Raw genomic sequence first — 19,656 nt, 5'->3', positions numbered from 1 at the left:
GTGCAGGGAAGAAGTGGGACTAAGGGGGCTACACATCTTAAGGGCAAATGAAATGAAGTTAAGATTAGTAGAGAAGTTAGAGGACAGCTTAAAAACCAAGATGATATAAAAATGATTTTTTTTTCAGGGGCACCTGGGTGGCTCAGCTCTTTGGGCATCTGACTCTTGGTTTCAGCTCAGGTCATGATCTCAGGGTCATGGGATTGAACCCTGCATCAGGTTCTGTGCTGGGTATGGAGCCTACTTGGGATTCTCCCTCTCCCCATTTTCCTTGCGCTCTTGTGGTCTCTCTCAAAAAAAAAAATTTTTTTTTTTTTTTTTTTCAGAAACACAGGGTTTAAAAGATGAGGAGGAGAGTGGGGGAAAGGAATTGAGTCAGAGGCAGAAGGTGTTGGGGAAGAAGCAAAGTTTGAAAAGACAGGCCTTTCCAGCTGAAGGAAGGTAGGGGACTGGAGCAGAAACAGAAAGCATCCTGGGCACATAGCTGGAGAGACTGAGGCTAGTGAAGGTGGCATATATGCCACAGGTGTCATCTAGTGGTGAGAGAGGTAGAAGAGCCCTAGTTTAGCCTCTGTCCAATCCTACAGCCCAACAGCCACCATGACTGTGCTGCCAAGAGGCAGGAAGGAAGGGAAGACAACAGCCAAGGGGCAAGGAGGGCAAATCCATTCACCAGCAGTGAACTTCCATTCCCTCCATTGCCCCATCTCACTGTAACCCAGGGTAACTACTTCACCACTGCCCTCCAGTTACCCAAGGCTTACTGCTGCCCTGACTCCCCACCTCACCCTAACACACATGCACGCACGTGCGTGCGCGCGCGCGCACACACACACACAATACCTCGTGAAGTTTTCTTTTTCTACAGTCCCGTGATTCTGAATTTTGCATGTTACAGACCTGCGCTGGCAATATGGTATCCACCAGCCACATGTGGCCTTCGAGCCCTTGACATTTAGCTAGCTCGCACTGAGACATGCGGTGAGGGTAAAATATACACTGGGTTTCTGTAGGGGACCAGCTCTGGGCTGGGGCCCTGCCAACCTTGCACTAGTAATACAGGCCACATAGGCAAGGCTCCGCTGCAGGCTGCCCCAGGCCTTGGAAGAATGCCCCGTGGCCCTACCTGGACACAGGAAGACAGGCCCTCTCATGAGAAGTCACTTCAAGACCATTTCTCACTCACCTCCTGATCCTGAGGGAAGCTTATGGGAGGTTCTTCTCTGCCTCCCTCATTTGGGTGAGGCACAGAACTTTCGGCCTGCCACACCACCAGCAAAGGGTACAGGGTAAAGGCCATAAAACTGCTTAGCTGCAGTGTGGAATTGGCCACTCAGCAGTAGGATGTCCCACCATTCACGCTGCATGTCCTCGGGCCCCTTTTGTTTTGGTGTCATCTTGTGGGATGAGGGAGGCAGGGAAGTGATACCATTGCTGATCTTGCTTTTGCTGTCTCTGTGAGTACTAAACTGTCTGGAGCTATGTGGGTTTCTTGTTTTGTTTTTTATTTATTTATTTATTTTTTCCAGCTGAATCTTTTCAGACTGCTTGACAATCTCTAAGACTTAGTAAAAAAAAAAAAGGAATGCAAAGTATCTCAGTAATTGTTTTATACTGATATCCCATTGAAATGATGTTTTGGATATACTGGGTTAAATGCTAAAATTAATTTCACCTGTTTATTTTTAAAATTTGGCTGCTAGAAAATTTGAGTCAATGGCTCTCATTATATTTCTTTTGGGCTGTACTGTTATAGATTGGTGAGAAAAAATTAGTGGTGGGGAAGAGGGACTCACAGGATTTTATTTTGCCAGAAAATAGCTTTAAAAAAAACTATTTTCATAGTTTTATTGCCATAGTTACAGGGACATTTTAACACTCCAAAAAATATATATACCCATAATAAAAGACCTTTAAATTGAATAAATATAACTCTGTGGAAACTCACTGCATTGTCCTGATTTTTCTCATATTACTTCAGGATGGTGAAAAATCCCTCAGATTGATGAGAATGGTATTTAAGTACCATTGCTGTAGAGAGCTCCTTCCAGGAGGAGATAACTGGCTAATTTGTGTGGGACCTTGAGAGGCAACCAATCCAGGTAACAATAGATGGGGCTAGCGCAGGTGGGTTTCTTTCTTTTCTTTTCTTTTGCCCTCTTTTCTTTTTTCCGTTCATTCCTCCCTCCCTTCCTTTCTCCTTCTCCTTCTTCTTTTTTGGTTCAGCAGGTGTTGAACTCATCTGGTAGCCTATGTTTTGTAGTATTCCTGTAGCTTCTTGGCCCACCCCCCTTCCCACACCCAAATAAGGGAAGGATGTGGAATACCAGAGTCAAAGTATAACCAGAAGAACCAAAGTAAACAAATACAAATTTATTCTTTTCAAAGCAGAATTCCAGGGAGAAAGGAAAAGCACCACAGTGAGTGGCAATCAAAGTTAACCAGTTTGTTCCCAGCTCCACCTCTTTGTCCCAAACTTTTCTAGACTCGTGTGCCACCCTTGCCACCTCCCCCTCCCCTGGATCCTTTCCCCAGCTTCCATTCCCGAGACCAGTTCTTGCAGCCAGCAAGCAGCAGGGCAGGGCTCCTCTCTGGCCTCAATACTGCCCTGGGGACAGCAAAGACATTCAGCAGGTCCCCTGCCAAATGCAGCAGCTGTGGGAGGAGATGGAGGCTGGGAGCTGAGCCCTGGCCTTGAGCCTTTCCCTCTGCCACAGCCAGTGGTGTTAAAAGAGTAAGGATCTTAAGTATTCCTTTGTTCCCAGGGCCAGATTTTGGCAGAGAGTCCTAGCGATAGAGCTGCCTTGCTGAGCAGCTAAGTCTCCACAACCCTAGGGCAGGACCCCCAGTGTCTCCCCCAGGACCGTTTATCTTAAGGCAGCTTACTTTCTTTACTAGCTGTCACCCATGTCAAGAGAACTTTAATGAGATTCTTGGCTTGAAACAGTGTCAGAGGACACAAGTCAGCCATTGAGAATGCATGCTCAAGGAATGTTCTGGCATGAAGCTGGACGTGGAGCCCAGGTCCCAACACACCCCTCGGGCAGCACAGGTATTCCTGAAAATGAACCTGGAGGGGAAAAGATCTCCCAGCACGGGTCTCTGCCTGACCTCAGGGTGTCTCATTACCGTGGCCTGCCAGCCCAGTCAGTTCCTGGAGCCCAAGGAACACAAAACAGGTTTCTCTACAGGGATGTATTTCCAAAGTTTGAGCCTTGAAGGAAATGGGCACTTGAGAACCTTGATCTCAGCCTTGCCATCCTGGAGGAAATGGCATGTGTCTTGCCGGGTAGGGCCCTCCTCAGGGAACCGTACAACAGACATCTTGATGTTCTGCCATAGTCAGCCTTTTCTGACAAGTTCCCAGTCAACATGACCCTACTCTGCTCTCATTCAGAGCAGAGCCCCCTCAGAATGGCATTTTGGCCTCTGTCAGATTCTGTCGAGAGTCAATCATCTCTCAAACCTAACTCTTCCCTGATACTACTTGGCAACCACCCCAAACACTCACATTCCTTCAAAGTGATGCTGATATCACAAGTCAGAGGTTTTCTTTAGGCTGCCTCCCTGGAAATTCCCTTTACTCCTCCTCCTGCGCAAGGCCCTAAATTAATGCAGCATCACAAAAAATACCTCCAGGAGACACACTACATGACAGATGCCTTACAACATGCAACACATCTCAGTAAATCTCACCCTCATTTGGATTCATGGCACCCAAGGATCCCTTTACCTCACCATGGGCAAATGGCCCAAACAATGCTGCAGTGACTGTCATTGGACCCTTGAGTGACATACTCACCTCTGGTACACACAGGACCACACACAAAGTGTCAGCGGCCCCATTAGTGAGAATTCAACTCTTACTCTGCTGCTTCAGTCCACCTACAGCACAAATCCTACATAGCAAGATCTACATCTTCCCTACCATGCCTAGCCTACTGCAGTTGCCACAGGCCCTCAGCAGCCCATGATCTCTTGGGTGAGTGGGGGTTATGGAAAGGGTTTTCTAGAACTTCCCTGGTAAAAGATTGTTTCGTAACATCTGCCCTCCTAAGGCTTAGGCAGGATATGCCTCAAAGACCCTGAGCTCTCTGGCCTATAGCACATTTCTTCTATCCCTTTCCTGCCCACAAACTAGGCTCCTACAAATATAACCTCCCTCCGCCCCCATCCTCCCCCACCCCCGCCTTGGACAGATGCCCATGCTCTGTGTCTGATGCCTGCCTACTACCTGTTCACCATACATCCAGATACCCAGTCCTCCCATCCGAAGTCTTCATGAGCACTAAGGCAGATGTCTAGTTAGGTCTGATACCCCAGACCTATGGCTTAGTGCTCCTAGAAATGAGGCAATCCTAGGCTTCTGGACTCAAACTGATGCCCCCCTTCCCCTGCAGCAGATAAATCCAACTTCCCAACAGTTCTACCCACTGGCCCACTACTTGATTATAACAGAGCACCCCAACTATCTCACACCCTCCTGACCTTGGTGGCAACCACTGTTTTCTTTAAGACCCTGAGCCAGACTTAGGAACTAGAAGGGGCTGGAGGGTGTTCTCTGGATCATAGCCTCACAAAGGCCAACAAGAGCCCATCTGTTCCTTCTTGTCTTCATGGGATGAGTAGAGTTTACCATTGCTCTATCTTGGCAACTGAACCGTTGTTTAGGGGAAGCCCAGGAAAAGTCATCTAAGGCCCAGGTCTCAAGGGAACAAGATTTGGAAGGAGTGAAGAGAACAGAGTGACTCTTCCTGTTAGATTCCACTGTGGCCACAGGCTTCTGTGGCTTTGGTCTTGAGGACAGCTCACCCCAGACATGACTGGAGAGACATCCTAGGGGAGCAGCCAGGATGCATCTCTCTGTCCAGCCAGAGGCTGGGGCTAACAAAGAGCAAGGCAGAACATTAATCCTTAAAGAGGTATTAGAATTTAATGTGAGTGAGGCCAGGGGGTACTGATGTACAGTAGGTCTGCAGGATAGATACGTATGTATATAAACCTAGGCAAATTAAGTTAATTATAGGGCTCTAGGTTATAAAGCTCCTTTTGTAGAAAGCTGCCTAAGTGGGCTCCGACTCTGCAAATTTCCCAAGCCCACTCCCCCACCCACCCCCCCATCCCCTGCTATCTACTCTGAATGAGTTTCTGGATAAAGGGATTATGGTATCTGTAGCCTAAGAAGAGTTAGTTTACTTGGAGGATCGGGTTCAGCTTCCAGAGTTAGAAAGAACAGTTTTATGCAAAGGCAGGCCTTGCTATTGTTTGGGTGGAAAGTGGCCAGCTTCCTGATTTGCCGCCAGCGGCTCCTAGGAAGGGACCCCTGTTTCAGGTCGCTACTTGCATCTGCCTCATGATTGGCCAGGGACAATCAGCCACCTCAGCTGATTCTATCTGAAAGAAAGAAGGGTCCCAGCCTGCAAGGGTGTGGGGCAGTCACACTCCTCCAGGCTAATGAGTGGCTTCCCTTTCCTCACCCAAGGAGAGCAAGACTCCCTTGCCCAGCAAGCTGCTGCCCCTACCCCAGGGCTCTAAGGACAGATCAAGAAGAGCTAAGGGTGGCTTCAGCTGGATTCCCAGAGTTACTCAGCTGGTGTCTCAGGATGCTGAGGCCTTCAGGAAGGAGGAGGATTGGGGAAAACACTAAGCTCATAAGTATGTCTTTAATGTTCCCAAAGGTACAGTGTAAGTAAGAATCTGAATGAACTCTTCCCCCACCCCCAGCCCTTGAGGAACGTCTGCCAGGGCCTGAGGCAGAAGGAACTGAAGATATTTGGAGGGGAAACAACATCTAGGTAGCATCAGGATGGCCAAAGAGATGCCATCAAACTAGTTATATGTCACATGCTGCCCGGACATTTTTAGGGGCACTTTTTTGGGGAGGTGTCTTGGGCATACCCTTCTGCCTCCCTGAGTTGGGCCAGAGAGGAGGGCTAACCCCTTGAGATTCATAATGCTGGAACCCTGGGGTCGTGAGGCTTCCTTATGTCCATAATGCTATGGAGAAGGGAAAGGGCTAATGGGCACTTCTTAGCTCTGCAAGACAGCTTCTCTGCTCCCCATCTGAACGGCCTTCAAGTGCCATTTGTATGGATGCAACAGAAACATATGTAAGGGATTGGTCTCAAACTTGAGGATTAAAGGACACATTTCTAGAGTTGGAGGAACCATGCCTCTCCCTCCCCCAGCCCTGAAGCATCCACCTCACATATGAGCAGATCCCTGCTCCTACCCAGAGCTCAGATAACTCTGGCTGAGGAATGTGGGCCGGAAGGGTTGGGTGAACGCTGAAGGAAGACTTGGATCAGAACTGGAGAGGACTATGAATTATAGGATGGGGATCTGGCTCCCTCAAGAGGCCAACAGGGTGTTGGCAGTCACGTCAGAACTTCGCACACTGGGGAAGGCATGGCGGAGCTTCTCCATGATGTCCTCCAAGCACAGGCTGACATCTTGGCTCTTTGATCCCACATCATCTAAGTTGGAAAAGAGAGATTTATGGAGAGAACTAGAGAGTCCCTGCTGAGGCCAAGGGGCTGAGGTGGGAGGCTGCCCACTGAAGGACAACCCTACAGCATTTGAGTCTTCTCAGCACAACGCCTAGCACATAGGAGGTGCTCAGTATACACGTGTGGAATAAGCAAATAAATGCATTGGTCAGTAAGCCCATGATCCGTGATGCTAAGCTCAGAGCCATGAGGGGAAACCAGTCCCAGCCTTGGCAGGACCTTGGGCAGATCTGGGACAGGATGAAGCCATGGAGGAAGGGGATGGGCAGGGCCTGGGGAACTTACCTGCAGTCTCAGTATCTGGAGTGGTCTGTCCCTTCTCCTGGGGGTGACTGCTTTCTGACTGCTGCGGAGAGGAAGCTAGGGACGAACCTGCAGAGCCATTGCCATTTGATTCCGTGGGTGGCTAGCAAGAGGGAAGGCATGACTTGAGTGGCTTTGCTTTTCTGACCTTACTTTAATAGACTCCTGAGCTTAGAAGTGGTTTTAGAGACCTCATGCCCATTCCTTTGCCCTGGGACTTGAAGAAGTTTCTGGTAGTGTCCCAAACAGTGGATTCTCCTTTGAAGAAACTTCTTGGAATATTCAGTTACCAGTTACCTTCTTCTTTCAACAACATAGGTCAAAGGCTCCCAGTTCTTAAAAGGATGGCACTGTACCTAAAGGTCTCTTGCTGTCATCTCAGCTATAAGGAAACTAGTTAGAACTCGGTTCTCCCTGAAAATAGAGAGTTGCATACCTGATCCTCAGTTCATTATATATATTAAGACCTCCAGGAATTCATCTAGAGGTTATTCCTTGGAAGGTCCAGGAGAGAGGCATGGGGTGGTATTACTTGGCACATATAGTGATAATACAGTTGGCCCTTGAAAAATGCAGGGGCTAGGGGTACTGACCTCCCCCTCTGTGCAGTCAAAAATCCACATATAATTTTGACTCCCCTAAAACTTTACTAATAGCCTACTGTTGACCAGAAGCCTTACTGATAACATAAACACTAAACAAACATATAGTTTGTATGCACTATATACTAGATTCTTACAATAAAGTCAGCTAGAGGAAAGAAAATGTTATTAAGAAAATCATAAGGGGGTGTCCGGGTGCTCAGATGGTTGAGTGTCTGACTCTTGGTTTCGGTTCAGGTCATGATCTCGGGGTTGTAAGATCAAGCCCCAAGTCAGGCTCTGCTCTTAAGACTCTCTCTCCCTCTCTGTCTGCCCCTCTCCCTCTCTTTCCCTCTATAAAAAAAAAGAAAAGAAAAAATCATAAGGAAGGGAAAATGCATTTACAGTACTCTACAGTAAAAAAAATCCACATATAGGGGCCCTGGGTGGCTCAGTCAGTGAAGCATCTGTCTTTGGCTCAGGTCATGATCCTTGGTCCTGGGATCCAGCCCCACATCCCCATATTGGGCTCCTGCTCAATGGAGAGTCTGCTTCTCCCTCTGTCCCTGCCCCTCCTGTCTCGTGCGCATGCATGTGTGTGTGTGTGTGTGTGTGTGTGTGTGTGTGTGTACACACGCGTGCTCTCTCTCTGTCAAATAAATAAAATCTTTTAAAAATCTGCATATAACCGGACCCATGCAGTCCAAACCTGTGTTGTTCAAGGGTCATCTGTAACAGGTAACGTTTACAAAATATTCACTACAATCCTAGCATCATGTTAAATTCTTTAAATACATTATCTCATTTTACATTTGCAATTCCATGAAGTTGGGAAGTTATTATCCCCGTTTTACAGATGAGGGAACTGGGGGTAAGTGAGGCCAAGTAACTTTCCTAACAACTGGCAGTCACAAATGGGCTGAGCCACATTCAAACCCAGGGCTGACTCCGGAGTTACACTAGGTCACATATATGAGTTCTTCAAGAGGAAAGCAACAAATAGGAACAAAGAGCTCCCTTCCTGGCCAACATCTTTCTCTCACCCAGCACGTCCAAACCTTTCCCTCTCTGGCAAACGTCACAGAGCGAAATCAAGGTTTTGGATGATTATTTGGGCTTTGTTCCCTTGATACCAGATTCCAGTGGGTTGTGGGAAGTGAGCGCTCAGAGCTGGCAAAGTGCGCACCAGCCTCTTCCTTCCCCCGCCTTCCCTAATCATCGGCAATCAGTCAGTCAGTCATCAGCCCAGTTCTCCTCAGAAAGTCATCCAAGAGCCACCGCCAAGGAGGAACCAACAGTTCCTCTGCTTGCGGCAACCCCCCCAGCTCCCCACGTCTCTGGAATTGGTGGGGGGATGGGCAGCTCTAGTCCCTACCCCGCTCACCCCACCCAGGCTCACCTGCAGGAGCAGTTCCCTTAAGCGCTGCAGCTGGGACTCCAGTTGCTTATTGTGGTCCTCTAGGATCTGCATGCGTGTCTCCAGGCGGCTCTTGTGCTGCCGGAGGATCCGGGCCTCAGCCAGCAGCTCCTCATTGCGGGGGTCCTGTGCTACCTCTGCAGAGCCCTCAGCCAGGGTGGGGGCCTCAGCAGCCTCCTCATGCTGCCACTTCAAGCGCTTTAGCTCTCCCTGGAGAATCCTGCCAAGGAGAGACAAGCCATGACCTAGGGCCCTGACAAAGTACTGACTGTCCAGCTCCAAGATGTCCCTGCATACTTAGTGCTGAGCGGCCCCTTTGCTGTCCCAGCCCCATCCCCACCCCAGCTGTGTTCAGTTGTGAATGGCCACATCCATTCTTCTCCAGCACGCAAGTCATTTCCTCTGTCATCCTTGGGCCTCAGAGCAGAGAGAGCTGACATTTCATCTAACAAATGTCTCGGCTTTGATGTGCTGGTTCAGGGATTAATTCTGACCTTCAAATTGGGCAGAAACACAGTGTGCAAATAAGTGAGGCATTAGGGCCACTGACTCACCTACTCCATTTTTAGATTTTTAGATTCTAGTGGAAGCCAAACAAGAGATCACCCATCTTGCCTCTTCTCTCCACTTACCCTCCTCTTTGGCCCCCTTTTGAACACCCCTGTTGAGTCATCAAGAAACAGATTCCAAAGAGATGGTCTACTTTGCAGAACATTGTGTTTGATTTGCAACAGAATCGCTCTCTCCCCAGGGCTTCCCTGGGTGGGCCCACTGCTGATCCAATGCAGTGTTTCTCAAACTATCTGTAGGTGGGGGTTCAATCACTGTGGACCAATAAGAGGTCCAAATGCCTATGGCTAGTACACAGCTCACATCATTCATAACTTGCCACACAAGTTCAGCAGCACTCCAACAGATCTATACCTGATTCCATGAAAAGTCCATTAATTAGGTGCCTGGAATATATGGCAATGTCGAGTTGCTATACAAGTTTCTAGAAGCTGACATTCTACATCTGTATTTATCTGGTCTTGAACCGGTAGCGAACACTTGGCAGACCAGCCCTAAGTTCTAAGGACTTGCCACTCCAGATAGTCTGGGGGCCAGCAGCATGGGCATCCCTTGGGAGCTGGCTAAAAATGGAGAACTCAGGCCCCATACCAGACCTGTGAATCAAAATCTGCTTTTTACCCAGCTCCCTAAGTGACTTGTATGCATGTTAATGTTCGAGACGCACTGGTATGAGTAATACTTTGGGTTCTAGCAAATGCCCCCAAAGTGGCTTGGAACCTTTGACACAGGCTACTAACACCTGTACTTTGTGGAGATTAATGTCATCCTTGTAATCTTCACCTTCCCCCTTGCAGTCCTCAAATACTCCATGCAATGTCACCCTTCTCTTGTTTTATTACTTTCAGTGAGTGATAAGTACCTCTTTCCATTTCCAACACTGAAAGTTCCTCGAGGGCAGAGACATGCATTCTCTCTTCTGTATTCTCTGTGTTTGCACTCTCTACTTTCATCTACTGGGTACTTGAAAATATTTGGGTTGGGCTGAAAGGATTCAAATAATGATTAGAATAGCTAGCATTTATTGAACCTTTACAATAAGCCAGGTATTGGCTAGCCCATTTATATGCCTGAGTTCATTTGAAATTCACAAATGATGCTAGGAGGTAGGATCCTAGGGACCCTATTACCATCATTCTTATTCTGTAGATGAGGAAATGGAGGATCACCAAATAGAATTCTCTTGTTCAAGGCCACACAGGTGGGATGTGGAAGTGTCAAGACTCGAAATTAAACTGTTTGACTCTCCAACCCACACAGATCTGTGCCATCACCACACGCACCGGTTCTCATCCTCCAAGTGGGCCAGGATCTTCTCTAGCTCCCCCTTGCTTTCTGTGGCCATGCTGCCTGGGGGCGGCTGTCCAAAGCCAGGTTCCCGGTCTGTAATGGGGCTGGAGTGCCGCAGCAGGTACTGGTCCTCATCTCTGTGTGGGTGTGGGAAGAGAAAAGGAGGTGGCTAGGCAGTGAACCAAAAAACATTTCAGGGCATGAGTTCTCAGCTCCCAGCTCAGGCCCCAGGAGACATAGGCTGGAAGATTCACTTCTAAGTCACAGAGAGAGGGAAAGGCTATATATTCAGGTTTAAGAGGGATGAAAGGTGTTTAAAGGTAGCAGAGGTCATGGTTGAGGGTAGAGGAGGGAGTGTTTTCAGGATGCTGGGGCTTCTGGTTTCTACCTAAGCAATGAGCCAGTCACTTTCCAGTCTGTGCTGTTCCCTGACCACTTCCTCCTTAGCTTCCTCATCCCGCAAGGGTACTCACTGCCTAAGTTCCCATCAGGGCCAGCTTGAGCCATTGGGCAGTAGCTCCTAAGCCCTCTAAGCTTGCCAGAGACCTCTCTAGGGATAAGGGTCCCTTCTCTGAGCTATAGCACCAGGGAATCTCTGTGGTCACACTTCAGTCCAGTCCCCAGTGTCTCCCTGGGGTGTGGCACTGGACAGGGCTTTGAGCAGAAGATGATGGCTCATTTCTCTGACCTTAGATGAGGGCATATTCTTCTGCCTTGAGTTAGGCATGGAAGGACAGGCTCTTGCAAGAGGAAGGGACCTGGGCAGATGGCATCTCAGTGGATAGAGGGCTTCTATTACTAAACACTGTGCCCAGAAAGCAGCCTTCCTTCCTTGGGGCCTCAAGGACCCTAACAACCACACGTCCTCCCCTTGAGGATACATCCTCCCCAAACAGTAGAAGAGGGATCCCAAGGAGAACTATTCCTGGCAAATAAGCAGCTGTGAATACTTACATGCTGTCATCTGGGGACAGGCTGTCATTAAAGAAGGAACAATTCTGACTTTCCATCTCAGCAAGCCTGAGAAGAAGGGCAGGAACAGAAAGGAATGCAGGATGTGGGACCTGCTTTCATCTCAAGGACTCAAATCCCACAGTAGGATCATCAGCTTCAGGGGCTGCCCCAACAACCCCTGAGTGTGGAGCCTTACTGGCTGCCACATATCCCACCGTGCACACCCCCCTGGTCTTGACTCCATTCTCTTTGCCCTCACTGAAGAACCCCTCCCCCTTAGACTCTTTAAAAATCTCCCTCCCCCAAACCTGGCAGTACCTGCTGGCAAAATGTTCAATGCGGGAGTGTGTGTCAGCATGTGGCAACATCGGGGAAGAAGCCAGCCTAGAAGAAAGCCATGGACTCAGAGGACCAAGGAATGGGCAGCCGAGCTGTCTGTTTCCTTGTCACCACCCTCTCCACACACCACCCCCAACACTGAACTAGGCAGATGGGTAAGAGTTGATGGGAACTGGACACAGAGACTGGATTCTAATCTATTTCTCAGGCCAGCTCCCTAGTCAGGCCCAAGCTGACTTTCTCTGTTGCTAGTCGGGTTTGCCTCGAACACCCCTCTAGCCCATCCAGGGGGCTTGGCCCCTATACAGGGCATCCCATCCCAGTTCGGCAGGGCCCCCAGTCACCCACCCCCCCAGCCCCTAGTACTTACGTCTCACTGTAATCAGCCTCCAGTACCGACTGCACAGGCAGATAACCTCGCTGAGGGTGTTTGCTGAAATAATGCTTTGAGCGGAATTTGTTCTTTAAGGTCGTGGCAAAGTCCCTCATGTTCTCGCTGGATGTGGTCTAGGGGGATATAGGGCAGAAGGACTCATCCCAATGGCTTTGGGATGCTGGGGAAGTGGGGAACATGATGGGTTATCTACTCTTATTCAGGCCTACCACACCCCACTCCCAGAGAAAGGCCGAAAAGGATATACTGCCAAACTGTGAACACCTGTTGCCTCTGAGAAGTTAGACTGGAGAGGTGGGGGTGAGGCTGAGAGAGGGGGACTTTCATTTTCGACTTTATACACCTCTACAGAATTTGAATCTTTTACAGTAGGTATAAATTTGTTAATTTCTAAAACATCTTGATATAAATCCTGGGGGTGTAGAAGATGAGGAGGAGGTAGAGGATTATCAGTCTGCCATCTCAAGTTAGGTTTCTCTGTATGTTTATTCTGAAATGATAATAAAATAAAAATAAAGACAAGCCCCCTGCTCCCACTGGGTCACACACGTTCCTGTGATAACAGACTTTGGAAAAGAGATGACGATGTGGAGAGATGGATTATGGGAAACCATGTTGAAAGATGGGGAATTTGAGAGCATCTGTGGGGCAGAAAGAGATAAAAGAGTTTGGGGAGTAGAGCCCACTCAGGGAGCTAACTTTGGAGCTATGGGTCTGGAACACAGCAGAGAAGAAATTCTGTGTGTGGAGTCAGGAATGCTGACCAACCTGGGCTCAGGTGGCTATGAAGGGCGCAGTTTCCAATGAAAACCAAGTGGAATTTGGGGACCCAGGTAAAAAACATACTCTTTTTTTTTTTAAACCTCCAAGAGACTAAGTAATTGATTTGAGCACAAATTTTGGAATTGACGAGCCGGGATGGAAGAAACAACAAAGTAGCAGATGAAGACCAGGTAATGGGAAAAATGCAGGCAGGTGAGCAATGGAAGGAAGGCCAGTTGCCTGGAACTACCTTGCTCTCTATTTTTTCCCGAGACTTTGCTCAGCACGAAAATAGTAAATGCTACTTAAATGGCCATGAGTGTCCTGGGACGATATAGCCAGGAATCCCCCAAACTGGTGAATCACCAGGACTGTTGGGAGAATGTTCCCCAAAGGAGAGCAGCGTATATTTAGTCCATGCTCTGCCAAGTGGATCAAGGACCTAGAACCTGATTGCTGCCTCCCCCTCCTGCTCCGCCCAGAGGCTCCGTACCGGGGTGTAATACTCCATGATGGGGTAATGAAGCTTGTTGCCTTTGCTGGCCCTTCCTGTCAAGAAGCATGTCTGGCAGATGTCCACGTTAAATTGTTTCAGACTCCGGTACCTTGGAGAGACGAGAGGTGGTTAGGACAGAGAATCCAATGTACCCTAGTGACCTCCCCATTTCCCTAACTTCCAGATATATGCACACACTTTAGAAGTATGCAAGGCATGGAGTCATAATGGGCTCAACCTCCCACACATAACAGTGGCTGTGTCCTCACTAGATGACTAGCTCTATTCTAAAGACCATAAGCCTCCATGAAATCTACATGCTCAGAGTCCCAGGAAGTGTGGGAAACAGCATTACCTCACCATCTTTTTTCAAAAAGGAGGCAGTGGGCAGGGGTAAAGAGCTCATGATATCAAATAGCTTTTTTTAAAAAAAGATTATATTTATTTATTTGAGAAAGAGAGAGAGAGCCAGCACAAGCAGGGGGAAGGGCAGAGGGAAAGGAAGAAGTAGGCTTTCCACTGAGCAGGGACCCTGATGTGGGGCTCGATTCCAGGACCCTGGGATCATGACCTGAGCCAAAAGCAGACACTTAACCAACTGAGTCACCCAGGCACCCCTCAAATAGCTTTCTAAAAGAAGAAGTCTCTGAAGGGTCCCGTCTCACAGGTATCACCACCTATGTTGGAAAAGTTACGCTTCCAGGACGAAGGATCTTATTCTACCAGCCCTGGGAAAGTTGGCTAAGTTATTTCCAAAACTTGTTTATAATAATAACTCGGGGTGCCTGGGTGCCTCAGTCGGTTAAGCATCCAACTCTCAATTTTGGCTCAGGTCAGGATCTTAGGGTTGTGAGACTGAGCCCCGTGTCAGGCTGACTCTTGGTGTAGAGCCTGCTTAAGGATTCTGTCTCTCCCTCTCCCTCTGGTGCCCCCCCACCACTGCTCATGTTCTCTCTCTGTCTAAAAAAAATAATAATAATTAATAAATATAATAATAATCCTATTATTACTGAATATTGACTAGCCCTTCAGATCCAGGTCCAAAGCCTGGCAGAACTGCCCAAACCGAGTAGTACAGAAAGGTGAAACGCCTAGACTTAGAGAAGTCAGAGGATCCAAAATCTAGTCCTGGATCTACACTCACCAACTGTGTGAACTTGGGCAAGTAACACACCACCTGTGTGCCTCATTTGCTTATAAAAAGAAGCTTGTAAAGAGAATGCTTTCATGCTTTCAAAAGTTGAAAACTTGAGCATTTTATGATGAAAGCCAAATTCAGGGTTGTGGGAGGAGGAGGGGAATATAACCAGGGAAACTGTAAATGTATTGCGATCATGCTTTCTTTCTTCAGCTTGCTGGTGGGTGCATACCCCAGTGTGCTGGATCTGGCTCAAACCAGCTCACAAGAGCCAGGTGTTAAAATTTCAGGGTTTTATTTCAAGCCAGTTGTTAAATACAGCCATTATATATATATATATATATATATACACACACACACACATACACACACACACACACACACACACACACAAATTCACAATTAAGTAAATGATATTAAAAACAGAGGTAACAAATACTCAGAACTCATCACCTCCTGATTATTTTTCTCCTATTTTTCTATTATTTACACTCTTGAGGTTCAGTCTAACACTAGCATATCTGCAATGTGGAAATGCTGTCAATAGTATACAACCAGGAGCACCTGGGTGGCTCAGTCAGTTAAACATTTGCCTTCAACTCACATCATGATCCCAGGGTGCTGGGATTGAGCCCCATGTCAGGCTCATTGCTCAGCAGGGAGTCTGCTTCTCCCTCTCCCACTCCCTCTGGTTATACTCGCACTCTCGCTCTCTCTGACAAATAAATAAATAAATAAAGTCTTTAAAAAAAACTAATATACAACAAATGCATCTCTTCTCAACCTCTTGTGGGTAGCTGGACATCAGCCACAGTGGGAGAATTTATGCCATGGAAATTAGCAAATACTGCAAATCAGCTTTGGGTTTCTGTTTGTTTGTTTTGCTTTCTGGGGAGTCTGCTGTGAACCATTTGCCAGCATACCATTTGGTACAGAGGCGTTCTTCTTATATGTCAGGATGCCAGGGCTTCCAGGTTCTACTTAACATTCCCTGGGACACAATGAACAAATAAATGACTTCCCTCTCAGTACTATTTCCCCATCCCACACCCTTTCACTTTTCTGTACATCTTTTTGTAGGTCTGAAATACTTTGTAAGACAGATGAAAACAAAAGAAGTATTTCACCATTTCCGATTTTTTAAGATGTCAAACGTTCTGCAGTGGAAAGGATTACAACAATATAGAATGGTGTGTCATGGATGAGCTGTAATTATATAATTATGGAATACGTTGTTTCATAAATGAGCTGTAATTATATAATTATGGAATACGTTGTTTCATAATCTATGATTCTATATGTAACGTGGCCTCTTTATTATTATCAGTCCACAGGTGTTGCCTTCCCTACCTGAAGCCCTTGATGGGGCACTGCCTACAGATAGAGCATTTGGTCTGATGCTTCACTTGCTCAGCAATGGTGACCCGATGTAGAACAGCCAGCCACACCATGGATTGGGGCTCCAAGTTGACCCACTCTAGGAACTGTGAAGCTTCAATGACTGGCTTCCCAGTGCTCTAGAGAAACAAGAAACCCAATGACAATGACTGAGGCCCTTGTCCCCACAATGGCAGCCCACAGAGGGGCAGGAGAACCAGCAAGACCTGGATTGGCCCATGGCCTTTTCTACAGAGGTGTCCACCTTCTGCCTTGTCCTAGTTGAGCTAGCAACACACCCCATAAGCAGGACTCTGACCTTAAAAGCCCAGAGAACCCTCTGCTTTGTTGTTCCATCTGAACAAACTCCTTTACATTTGAGTAGTTCATCTCATATCAGAAGCCTCGCTCTTAGTTCTCGCTCCCTACTTTCCACCCTCCCTCTCATCAACCCTCCCCAGTTCCATACTCACAAAACGGAAGCAGCTACGGACACTGGGCTCCACATTGCTGCCCCCAAAGGCTGCCACTTCCCCCAGCTGACGGGGCACCTGAATGGCCTCATGGAGCAGGACACCGAGGTGGCGCTGGTCACACTGGCTGCCTGAGTTGGCTACTTGGCTGAAGAGGTCTGCTGGCCGTACCATAAGTCATGGCCAACCCCGAAGCAGGAATGGCCAGAGAATGGTGTAAGGAGAAGGAGCAGAAAAGAAAGACAGGGAAAGAGCACATTGACTTAGCTAATGACTTTCAAAACTGGAATACTTAAATGTCCATCCCTGACCTTCTAGAAACCATGAGTTCTAAAATGAGTATTCTCTGAGTTCAGAGAGAAAAGGAGAGACAGATGCAGAGAGAGAGAGAGAGAGAGAGAGAGAACATCATAAACAGAGGGAGAGATGTAGACAGAGAGCAGACTGCACACTGCCAGACACAGATATGACACTGCTGGGAAAACAGATTCTCAAGAAGCAAGATGGAGAGGTGTGGGGCTTAAGGGTGCCTGAACATGAGTCCCCTCCTGTTCGTGTAGCTCATGGAGCCGGACACTGCAGTAGCTCTCAATTCTCCACACAAATGGAAAGAAACACTGGCATGAATAATCCACAAAGAGGAGATGATCATCTAAGAATTACCTCTAAGTGATTGTGGAATAGACTATGGTATTTATATTTGAATATGGCCCATGAGAACTACTCCCACCCAATCCCAACCTTAGAAAAGCTCCTTCAAAGGTTCTTGTATGTCTCATACATGATCTATGGCTTAGAAAATACTCTGAAGTAGAAGGCAGATAGCCTGAGTTTTAGTTCTGGATCCATGACTGACTAGCTTGGAGGACCTTGGGTAAGTCAGAAACCTTTCTCTGCTGCAGTTCCCTTGCTTGTAATCCAGGAGAAATAATCACTGTCCGGTCTTTCTCAGAGGAATGTTGAGAGAAATCAATAATGTCATTGCTACGAACTTGCTTTGCTCTGTCTCCTTCCCTGCAAAGCTTTCCCAGACCCCTGTCCTCTCTCTTCTGTGATCTGATATAGCACATACCCTTTGCCATTCAGATTATTCTAATTAGCACTTTCAAAAACGCTTTCTGTGGACTTCCATCACCTCTTCTGGACTGTCAACAACTTGAGGCAAGGATCATGTCTAATAGAACCTTGTGCTCACTGCACTTAGCACAGAAAAGCACAAAATGCTGTAGTGAAGACAGGGGATGGAGGGGAAGAGCAAAAGTACTAGAAACCAAAGAGGTTACAAACTACAGACATATATACTATTCACCTCCCAATAATAATCCTGATGGGGATTAGTGAGCCCACCCCGTGAAATCACATGGGAAGTCTCCAGTAGAATGTGTGACATGGCTTGACCTTCAGACTGGGAGAGGGCTAAGCCTGATAGGCCACAGGGGAAGGGCACCAGAAAGTCGGGCTCTTGGATACCCCAGTATGCTGACTCAGAACTTGGTCAACTAATTACATTGGATCAGATGAAGCCAACCCCCTTGGAGTGACACTGGAAGTAACAGCAGGCCTTAGACCCATCTTAGCCTTCGGCTGTCGTGCATTCTTTGCAATAGCCTGGACCACCATTATAATGTAGCCTGAGTCATGTTCTGGTGAGTCCTAAGACCTACCTTCTGCTTATTTCCACCCTTCCTCCTGCCACTACACCTCTCCCTCTGCCTCACTCCACTCCAGACTCTGGAGGTGTACTCACACTGTAATTTTTCCTTCACTTCCGTGCCACACAGGCATGCAATGCCAGTCTTGAAAGATAGTGCCCGCATTTTCCCACTGCGACCACTAGGTTAAAAAGAAGAGACTAAGAACACGAATGCACAGAACAAGTTAATATCTTGGCATTAATTTCCCTCACAGAGCTGATCCCAGTAGGGCTCTGTGCCAACCATGCCCCATGCTGAGCTAAGTCCAAGTCCAGTGTGGGAACAACCCCTTCTCATCATGCCCACCTCCAACGGTCCCATTGGATTCCATCTTGGAGGCTTCCAGGGATACCAGCCCTTACCTATCAAAAACATTGAGGAGCCAGTTGAGGCTCATGTCCACACAGAGTGGCACGTTGACCAGGATGCCTCTTTCTTCCTCTAGCCGTTCATATAAGGCTGTGAGGCAGTGAATGACCTCTACCACGTCCATGACATGCTCACTGGCCTGCAGATCATGCTCATTGAAAATCTCCAGGGCTGTGGTTAAAGTTACCAGGTCCACTGGGGAGGAAAAGAAATGGGGAAAGGATAGCCAAGAGCAGAACTCCCAAGTCTAATCAAGGAGTTAACACACCAGCATCACCAAATTTGACTCAATCTCCAGACCCACCATTTGTAAGTAGATACAAGATTGCCCTTCACCGAGACCCTTATCCCAAAGAGGGGGATGGCAGCAAAAGGCCCCCTAAATTAACCCAAAATGTGTATATACCTCTGTGTTCTTTGACATCAGTTTCAAATAGAATTCATGTTTTTTTCCCCATGATCCTTTAGTCTTTCAAAGTTAAATGTTTTTAATTTTATATTTTTCTTATTCTATTTTTAAAATTTTTCCTCTTTCCTATTTTAATGTCTTTAACTATTTTATCTTATCAATACATTTTTAAATCTCTTTAAATTTTCATTGTTATAGTCATATTTTATCCCTTCATTGTATTTAACCTTGTTTTTTGTATACATATAGTTTTTGTTTTTCTTTAAAATTTTGGGATACGATTTCTTCTAATCAAAATATACCCTAAATCTAGCGCATGGCTTTGTTCTAGTCTCCAGCCTGACATCGGTTTCAAGAAGATGGTAGGATGTGAGGAAATTCACCTCCTTTGCTATATTAAATCCTAAGGGGTCAAATCCCATTTTAAGTTTCTCTGTCTTCACACACATTTCACTAGCAAATAGGTTTGTCTGTGAACCTTGTTCTGAGGATCGAGATACCAGTTATGAAGGCTCAGTTTTGCCCAGGTAAATGTGACAGACCTCAGGAAGACTTTCTCATTACCCCCAAAGCTGGAATCA

The 19,656-nt window shown here is 47.2% G+C and overlaps 1 protein-coding gene across 3 annotated transcripts in view; it reads right to left on the bottom strand.

The window, feature by feature from the left end:
- Nucleotides 1–5,130: 5,130 nt before the first annotated feature.
- The window catches only part of DRP2 (dystrophin related protein 2), a 41,053-nt gene continuing 26,527 nt past the window's right edge, over nucleotides 5,131–19,656 (bottom strand). For 2 of the 3 annotated variants that reach the window (XM_045994464.1, XM_045994465.1), the window contains 12 exons: nucleotides 18,660–18,861; nucleotides 18,351–18,436; nucleotides 16,604–16,764; nucleotides 16,104–16,270; nucleotides 13,613–13,724; nucleotides 12,334–12,470; nucleotides 11,943–12,008; nucleotides 11,625–11,690; nucleotides 10,664–10,807; nucleotides 8,793–9,030; nucleotides 6,795–6,915; nucleotides 5,131–6,476 (listed from right to left, as the gene is read on the bottom strand). In XM_045994464.1, coding sequence (XP_045850420.1) covers nucleotides 6,352–6,476; nucleotides 6,795–6,915; nucleotides 8,793–9,030; nucleotides 10,664–10,807; nucleotides 11,625–11,690; nucleotides 11,943–12,008; nucleotides 12,334–12,470; nucleotides 13,613–13,724; nucleotides 16,104–16,270; nucleotides 16,604–16,764; nucleotides 18,351–18,436; nucleotides 18,660–18,861 — 1,625 coding nt within the window. In that variant the 3' untranslated portion in view covers nucleotides 5,131–6,351. The remainder of the gene's footprint in view (nucleotides 6,477–6,794; nucleotides 6,916–8,792; nucleotides 9,031–10,663; nucleotides 10,808–11,624; nucleotides 11,691–11,942; nucleotides 12,009–12,333; nucleotides 12,471–13,612; nucleotides 13,725–16,103; nucleotides 16,271–16,603; nucleotides 16,765–18,350; nucleotides 18,437–18,659; nucleotides 18,862–19,656) is intronic. The other variant, XM_045994466.1, reaches the window with a different exon arrangement.

The sequence above is a fragment of the Meles meles genome, chromosome X (assembly GCF_922984935.1).
Source record: "Meles meles chromosome X, mMelMel3.1 paternal haplotype, whole genome shotgun sequence".
Classification (NCBI taxonomy): Eukaryota; Metazoa; Chordata; class Mammalia; order Carnivora; family Mustelidae; genus Meles; species Meles meles.
Note: the sequence above shows the minus strand (reverse complement) of the source record. Positions and strands in the feature narration are given on the sequence as shown.